This window comes from Mchenga conophoros, linkage group LG4 (assembly GCF_057382185.1).
Source record: "Mchenga conophoros isolate Kocher_MC1m ecotype Shallow Benthic linkage group LG4, M_conophoros_male_GT1.1, whole genome shotgun sequence".
Classification (NCBI taxonomy): Eukaryota; Metazoa; Chordata; class Actinopteri; order Cichliformes; family Cichlidae; genus Mchenga; species Mchenga conophoros.
The window spans coordinates 5,565,533-5,574,495 of NC_140529.1; the positions used below are offsets into that span (position 1 = coordinate 5,565,533).

General features: G+C 42.3%; 1 protein-coding gene across 1 annotated transcript; it reads left to right on the top strand.

Annotated features, from left to right (window-relative positions):
- The first annotated feature begins 2,090 nt into the window (after positions 1-2,090).
- On the top strand, positions 2,091-6,980 carry naa60 (N-alpha-acetyltransferase 60, NatF catalytic subunit). Its single transcript, XM_085270049.1, has 7 exons — positions 2,091-2,305; positions 2,853-2,968; positions 3,161-3,290; positions 3,941-4,037; positions 4,828-5,062; positions 5,199-5,364; positions 5,457-6,980. Exons 2-6 carry the CDS (start codon positions 2,859-2,861, stop codon positions 5,353-5,355), a joined length of 729 nt encoding a protein of 242 aa, XP_085126175.1. The 5' UTR covers positions 2,091-2,305; positions 2,853-2,858; the 3' UTR covers positions 5,356-5,364; positions 5,457-6,980.
- Positions 6,981-8,963: the final 1,983 nt, after the last annotated feature.

Consider the following 8,963-nt stretch of genomic DNA (forward strand, 5'->3'; position numbering starts at 1 on the left):
AGCCTCTTAAAGGAGCTACGTTAAAAACCTGGAGAAAACAGTCAGAACATGCAAGTACACAGAACTGAAACAGTAAACTAAAAACTCAGTCCCCTTGAGGCTAATATGTGGAAACAGGAAATAGTTGTCAGCACTGAAGCTCCAGCTATAAATGATGTAAATCACTGGAGAAATACCAGCTTTCTGGGTTTTAATGTCAAAAGGTCATTAATGGCTCTATAAACCTGGATTGACCTGACTGATCTAGGCTCTAAGGATCTAGGCTCCCTCCTTCTTTACCAGACATTCAAATTACTTTGTAATCTCTTGAGTAGCATCTCCATGATGAGCAGACAGGCAATTAAAAGTCTTGATATTGCTAATCTAAGACTGCCATACAAACGTTAACATAATAACCATTCCTCCCAGTAACCATTCCTCGCAGGTGCTCAGGGACCTTGTGGGTTAGAGTTCTGGTTTCAGCCAGATCATATACTGGAAACTCCAAAGTGCTGTGACATGAAATCCTTATTTGAGCAAATGTTTTCCATGAGGGTTATAAACATGCAGAATTCCTCACCAGTAGAACTCAAACTGGACCCAGACGGTTTCACTTTGAATGAATTATTATTGCTGCATCTGTGTCTATACATTGATGTGTTTGACTTTTGTGTTTTTAATGTACATTTTACAGATAATGTATGTTAATGACATGTCTTTGTTTAAAAGCCCAACTAGGAGACAACAGTGCAAACGACCTTTGAATCTAAATGCTTGAAATGGTTGCAGTAACATTCTGATCACTATAATAAAAGTAAAACATACATAAAAATAAAAGGAGACATACAACTGCAGTCCTTGTGTCTTTCTGACTAATTATTTAATCTGACTTGGTTTTCGTGCTGCTGCAGTACCAGCAGATAACCACCAGAGGGCGCGCTGACATTATGTGACCGACTGAATGTGCACGTGGCCATTTTTCATTTCTGTCTTTTAGATGGGTTTCTGACTGTTTTTTTAAAGTCCACTTGTTTTTGTTGATGATAGTCAAATTTCTCTCTGACCCTGCTTCTGCTGGAGGCTTCTTCCTGTTAAGGGGGATTTTTTCCTTCGCACTGTCGCCAAGTGCTTGCTTAAAGGAGCCTTACATCACCAAGCACAACCTAAAGCGTCAGCTGCAGTGGTGTAAAGCACACCCCTGGACTCTAGAGCAGTGAAGACCTGTTCTCTGGAATAACCAATCACACTTCTGAGTCTGGCAATCTGATGGATAAGTCTGGGTTTGGCGGTTGCCGTTTGGTGGAGGGGAATTACGGTGTGCAGTTGTTTTTCAGGACCTGGGCTCGGCCCCTTTGTTCCAGTGAGAGGAACTCTTAATGCTTCAGCATACCAAAACATTTTTGGACAATTTCATACCCCCAACTTAGTGGGAACAGTTTGGAGATGGTCCCTTCTTGTTCCAACATGACTACGAACCAGTTCATATCAACAAATGTATTTTGTTTGGGGCATGAAATCATCATCAGTGAATCGGGGCTATACAGACCTTACCTTGGCTTTATCGCTTTATTGACTTTGACAACATGTCCACTCTTACCGGTTTCTTTTTTCTTACTCTCCTAACTTTAACTTGATAACATTTCAGGTTAAGTGTGTTTTGAATCTGCACACTGATATGTGTCATGAAATGAACTCCTCCCCTTCATTCAGCCAGAGCAAGTCTTATTTATCAATGATAAGCAGCGCCTCTGTGCTGTGCCATACTGCAAATGTTCGCGCCGGTCTGATAGCAAGTAAATACAGGGCCAGTACTGCCGATAGTACTGATACTTCAGAAAACATTTTAATGTCCAGTAAACCACTGTTGTCTTTACTTTCCGCAATAATTTGTTAATACAACGAAAACACAAATGAATCTGTATGTTTTTAAGATAAAAAACAAACAAACAAACAAACAAACTGAATTTAATTCATTTTTTTTCTCATCCCATTTCTTTATGGAGGAGTCACTCCTGTAGAACACACTTCTGTCCAGCAGGTGGCGACAAATCGCCAACGGACTGAACAGAACAAGGAAACGCCTTAGAAGTGACGTCACTCGTGTAGCAGCCACAAACAGGAAGAAAACATCCAGCTGTTATCAAAGCACGGAGAGCTCTGGTTAGCGTAGCAACCCTTGTAGCAGTGGCTCCGTAATGAAACGGCTTTGAGAGTCGGGAATAAACCAGTGCTTTATCATGCTGTGTCCGCAGTGGTGACTGTATCGAGTGACACTCAAGGAATTTAATTGTGTTCGGCTTTCCTCCGGTCCGAGTGTAGAAACAAGGTACGTTAGCTTAGCATCAGAGCGCTAGCTAGCGGCAGCTAACACTAGCCTGTGTGCTGTACGCTGAAATGTGGTTAAACCTGCGGACACAAGAGTGACACTGTTGATACCAGTGGCAGCATGCTCCGTTTCTGCCGGGATGTTACGTAAATAAAGAAATAACATCACTGTTTTCGTATTTACAAGAACTTGAGAGGTTTGTGTACACGACTGCTAATGGTCACTTCACTTTTTATGGGCAACCTTATTTGATGCCTATTACATATTTGCGTTTAATTTTCTGGGGTTTTTTACGTCATAATTGCGTTTCATTCAGCTGGTCCGTTTATATGTGTGTCATTCTAACCTTTATAAATGTCAGTAATGCGTGTTAATTGTGCGAGGGCTTACCTGACTTCTCTTTGTTATCTAGAACTGCACAATAGCAGAGGTCTGCATGCCTCAGTGTTAGTCAGTACCTTGTACTTAATTGTAAAGGGTGTTGTTGTTTTTTAGTCTGCTTTTGCAGTCTCACCATCTCTCCTGTGCACTCTGTTGGAACCTGCAGGTGTGAATGAGTGACGTGGTGCCTCCCACAGCCCTCAGTGAAGTCCAGCTCCGCTTCCTTTGCCACGATGACATAGAGAACGTTAAGCTGCTCTGTGGTGATTGGTTCCCAATCGAGTAAGTTATCATACTGAGAGTGTCATTGGCCGAGATTTGTGTGTATAGGAACTGTCTTTGTTTCATTGTTATTGACTGGCATAAATGGACTGAATGCCCAGTGAACTAACAAGTAGCGGCCCATAAGTTAAGCAGACCTTCTGGAGTCTGAGTAATAGTCTGATATGAGACCTGTCTGACGTTTGGTTCCAGGTACCCAGACTCATGGTATCAGGACATCACCTCCAACAAGAAGTTCTTCTCCCTCGCTGCCACCTACAGAGGAGGCATCGTGGGAATGATTGTGGCCGAGATCAAAGGTCGGACCAAAGTACACAAAGAGGTAAGAGGTTCAGTTTGGATGTGCCATCTCTCGCTCAGAAAGTGTAACATGTTGTCAGTCCAGTCAAAGGTGCAGTATAATATTTTTAATGTTTTGCAGCAGCAGCTAGAAAGAGACACGTTCTTAATGTGGATTTCCTCCAAAATATGACATTGTGTTCTCTGGACATAGTGTCACTGAGTGTGTGAATGTCTGCTGCTGCTTAGAGATGTCATAAGTAGATCACTGACATAGTCGACTGTTTTCAGTGCACTGCTTTGGCAAAAAGGATACCTTTGGTAAAGATAGGTTCATTAGCCCGAAATATAGGAGAAGAGGGCAATGAGAAAGAAACTGATGAAAGAAGAGCTGTAACTTGTGGTCTTTTTTTGATTTTGTGTGAACGAAGTGCAATGGATTTGATTTTGCTTTGATCGGGATCAATGTTATCTTGTTTGAATGAGTTTAGACTATAAGCTCCAAACTTGAATGTGCAGTATGCAAATTTCTGGCATGTTTTCAATGTGATATTTCCAACATCTGAGAAATCGGTACGATTAACTTAAGATAACAAAGCTTGAAGAAGTGTCGTTTTTATTCTGTCACCCACTGTGGACGTTGAAATAATCAACTTGTGTATATGTCTGTTTCTTTCTATGTATGCGTGTTAGGATGGAGACATCCTGGCCTCCAGTTTCCCCGTGGACACACAGGTAGCCTACATCCTCAGCCTGGGAGTGGTCAAAGAGTTCAGGAAACATGGCATAGGTAAACAGACACACTGTTTGCAGTTGTGGCTAAAACCAAAGGCTTTATGTACAAGACAAACACAGCCTCTAGGTCTGAAATGTGAAGCCAGGGCACGAGTGCCTTAAACCTGATGGTCAGAAAATGCAATGAATAATTTCCCTTTAAACTAATCTGGGGTTATACAACCTCCATGCCATTTAGGCTGAGGAAGTCCAGTTTATACAATTTTATTTGTGTTTTGTTACATTTTAACATTTTTTGGCTTACTAGCTTTTTTTTACGTGTACTAGAACAGTCCTCTTTTTTTTTTTTTTCTTCTTTATCTTCTTTCACCACCACTAGCCACAGCAGATGGCTCCGCCCCTTCCTGAAGCTTCTGCTGGAGGTCTCTTCCTGTTAAAAGGGAGTTTTTCCTTCCCACAGTCATAGATGGTGCTTATGGGGGATTATCAGATTGTTGGATTTGGGTCTTTTCCTTACAATATAAAGCCACCTCAGGTGACTGTTATGAGTTGGCACTATATAAATTACATTTAATTGAATTGAAAAGTACGTAAAGAAAACACATCCAGTAACATCTCGAAGTCACAACACCAAGATGAGGCAAAAACTGTTCAAAACTAATTTAACACCCTTTATTCAGTTAGCAAGAATCTGAACGAATCGCGGGTTAGACACTGTCTCATCAAAGACATTAATGATTTGATCTGTTGAGTCACATGTTGGAACTACGCTCAAAACTCATCTGCTGTGAGACTTGATGTAAATTTGATGTTGCAGTACATTAATATTGATTGAAACGATTCAGGCTCACTGCTGCTGGACAGTTTGAAGGAGCACATATCGACGACAGCCCAGGACCACTGTAAGGCAATCTACCTACACGTTCTCACCACGAACAACACTGCCATCAACTTCTACGAGAACAGGGACTTCAGGCAGCACCACTACCTACCCTACTACTACTCCATCCGAGGCGTCCTCAAAGATGGATTCACATATGTGCTCTACATCAACGGGGGTCATCCACCCTGGACAATATTATATCCTTTTTTGGAAGCAGGAAAATACTTCACTTACTCACTGTTATTTCATTTCCTCTGGGCCATACTTGTCCAGATGTTGCAGGAGAAAAAGTAAATGTTGCATTGTTTCTTTTTCCTTGACTTCCTGTCCCACTGATTATATCCAGCACATCGGTTCAACCCTGGCCAGCCTGAGCCCCTGCTCCATCCCTCAGAGGCTGTACCGACAGGCCCAGTCCCTGCTGCGCTCGCTGCTCCCCTGGTCCAATATCGCCTCCAAGACCGGCATCCAGTACAGCAGAACAATGTGACACAGCATGGTGAGTGGGGCTTATGGTGACACATGTCACCCACATTATTAAATATTAAATTAATTCATCTGACTGGTTTTGTTTTCCTTTCTGTTTTTCAGTCACACAGATGTTCCCGTCAGTCTTCCCCTGTACACGCCGAGATGTACACGCACACTCACATTCTCCTACAGCTTTCCACACCCTGTGTGACACACAGGACCTCAGGTTCAACCTGCATTTGACCGTTCACATATTTCAGCGCCCACTGATTTACAGGGTTTGTTTCACTGCAGCGTCATGAAATGTGCAGTGTTGTTTTCACACTGACAGACAGTAGGAGTTACGGTTACAAACCACTGTTTTCTTGATTTAATCAGATCCTCTACTCGCCCATATATACATATCACACTGTCCCATTTGTGCTCCAGCTGTAATCTGAGTGTAGCCGAGCGGTGGCAGCCTCCCTTAGAGGCCAGGCAGCAGCGCGGAGTGGAGGACCTGCTTCAGATACGTCAACCCTGATGCACAAACGGCAAACACAGGTTGTATTTTTGATGTGGAAAGGGTGTAACACACACACTGGGAACCAAACAGAGACTACAGGTTCAGCCGATCGTCCTGCCTCCCTTCATCCTGTCCACCACTGTCAGAGACTATGTACACTGTTGTATATTATATATACTAAGATAATATATACATTGCTCTCAATATGTGTGTCTATTCTATGCTGTTAGTAGGACTAGCTGGAAGATAACCCATCCCTGTCTCTTTTACGAGTATACACTGAATCGGGAAGTAGATAAGAATAAAGGTGATTATAGAAAGGAAACTTTGAGGGGCAGTTCAGTCAGATTTATTTCATTTTTCTTCACAACATTCATGAAATTGGCACTCTGTTGTAATTGTAATGGTAACGTACGGTCACATTTCTAAGCAAACAAAAAAAGGACTCTGCATCGTTTCTCTTGTATGATCCAGATGGGAATGAGAGAGAGTAGCTTGGGTGCTTATTTTAGGGGTTTTTTAATGTAACTGGCTGCAGCCCAGTTGGTCTGTGACGTTGCTGCTAATGTAGAGAAATGTTTGTTCAGATTGTTTTCTTTTTTTAATTTGTCCCAGGTTAAATTTTTATGTCGGCCTGTAGAAGAGCTGAAGAAAAACATCGTCCACCACACGTGCCTGCATGCATGCAGGTGTGTACGTATAAGCACACAGAGTCCCAAAATTAGAACCTAGCAAGTGCCAAAGTTTGGGGGTGAAAGACAAATATCGCTGATTAATGTTGTCAGAAAGCAGCGGTGAGGTTTCTTCATTTTGTTAGAGCTCCGTTGGACTTTACACAAAACCTGCTCCACTGTATCAGAGAGCAACAATGTTTGATTTGGTACATGGCACAGCACTGAATGAGGTCAGGGGGACTGTGAAAACAAAAACATAATCACAGTTCGGGTGTTCATCTCTCACTTCACCAGCCCCGAGGGTTTCTGAAAACATCTGACATTATTTATGCAATAAATTTGTGTCATCTGAGCAATTGTAAAACCTGAGTCAGTCGGAGTTGCCCTGCTGTAGGACGACAGTGTTCTATTGTTTTCATTGTGATTGTCTTATTATCATAAACTTGAGCCTTGTTTTCATTCCAAGCAGGCCCTGTTTCAGTGGTTTGTGTCTCAGTGTTCCGCTTCATTGCCATTGAAGACGTGTGAATGAGTCGAGCTAAAACAAACAGCATCCTAACGCTTCCAACAGTGCAGCTTGAGGTCAGCCTCTGACTTTTCTGATTCCCACACTCTGGGCTTCCTCTTTAAACAAACAGCTAAAGCTTCTCAAGTCAAAGACAACACTGACAGAATCATTGGGTTAATCTTCCCATTGGATCTTGGACCAGAGTTGAAAAATGCACTATAAATATTTTGGTGAGCTAAATATTGTGTACACGTTAAACACATTTTTAAATGCCTCTGTGTTAGATCCTCGTGACCTGCAGGGTTCAGCAGTACTGACTAAGATGAAGTCAGTGGAGACAACACTGACCTGAAGCGTGGCAGACAGTGCTGAACGATGGGAATTCAGCAGACACGTCAGATTCTTTCACAAAAGGCTCTCAGAAGACCTGAGTCCTTGTTTCAAAAAGCACGAATCCTGCTATCAGTGTGATATGCACCACTGCGCCGCTAACTGAGGCACATTATGCTATATTAGAGCTATAAGACTTAATAAATAGTAGTTCATACTTATTGTGGGTTGTGTATGTATGTGTCAGTGCTTTGCTAATGTGCGACCTGAAGCCTGGTGCCATACGTTCACAAGAGAAGCATTAACATCCTGCCAAAATGTTGCTTATGGAGTCCTGAAGTACTGATGCAGAAGCAGATGATGGGAAATGGGCTGCTTTTCTCATTAAGCTTCATTCATTTTTAATATAGAGTGCGTATAAAATGGCTCTGCGTGGTCACAGCACTATTAAGAGGTTTCTGCATATGGTTTAATAATTGGTTATTAAAATGGTTTTGAGCTATAACACATGGGTGAGATCATCGTCCTCTGCACTGGTTGTGTTTGTGTTACTTAGCTGATTGATGCTCTTTGGGCAACAGGAGGACCCACTCAGAGCCGATGTTTCCCCTGAAATGTTTCACCCGACTGTAAGAGTAACACAACTGAAAGCATGCGGCAGCAGTCAACCAACATTAGGCTTTCCTGAGAGAGAGAAACGTGAGGTGGTAGAAGTCGTGCTCAATATTTTAGATCAGCTTTAAAATTAGATTACAGTTAAAAAAAGACTGTGTGTTGTGTGGTTAAGTTGGATGGTTCTGTGTCGTCCTTGCAGATGTATGAGCACGAAATGTGTGGTCAGTAAAGCATGTATGTTAGTGTGCTGTTTGCTTTCCAGGGTGTCAAACATAAGACCCGTGGGCCAGAATCAGCCCAGCAAGGACATCTTGAAGTAGGACAAAGTTTTGGGCTTTTAACTAATTTCCCAGCTTGTCCTACTGATACAGACCTCTCGTGCACACATTCATGGTACAGTAATGATTAAATGAAAGTTCCTGTTTTTATTGTTTGTTTGATCGTATAATGTGTCCAGAGTAAACTACAGCATCTTTATCGTGTAGAAAAACTGAGACTTACTGCTGGTGTTGCACAGTTTTTCTTCGTATACCGACAAATCTCAGAGATTAAATGTCCAGTTAAATGTTTCTATGCCAACAGAAAGGGGAATTTCATGCCTCATTTCAGTAAACTGCTGCATCTATTTCCCATTTTTGTAGCACAGTAGTTTGGTGCATATTGCACCCTGTAGGTCCATGGAGATGAGGACCTATTAGATAGGACTGAAGGACCAACACAGGCTGCATACAAGAAGGCTCGACTTCCTATAGACGCTCAGATCCTTCAACACATGCAGCAAATGTTCCATCAGATACTTTACTGTGGTCTGCCAAGGAAGCAGCTTTAAGCTTGTGATGCTAACAGACTGAAGGAGCTGATTACGAAGGTTTAATCTGTGACGGGCTACAAACTGGACACCTGATGCTGTGGCGGGGAGGAGGTCACAGGTCAAAGTTATCCAGCATGAATAATCCCGATCGCCCTCTGCACAGGAAATGTTTTATTCCACATGC

Excerpts from the sequence above, each read along its gene's own strand:
- naa60 (XM_085270049.1), top strand. The coding sequence starts at position 2,859 with ATGAGTGACGTGGTGCCTCCCACAGCCCTCAGTGAAGTCCAGCTCCGC. Across the intron at positions 2,969-3,160 it reads GGTGATTGGTTCCCAATCGA|GTACCCAGACTCATGGTATC; the intron begins GTAAGTTATCAT and ends GTTTGGTTCCAG. Across the intron at positions 5,063-5,198 it reads CATCCACCCTGGACAATATT|TGATTATATCCAGCACATCG; the intron begins ATATCCTTTTTT and ends TTCCTGTCCCAC.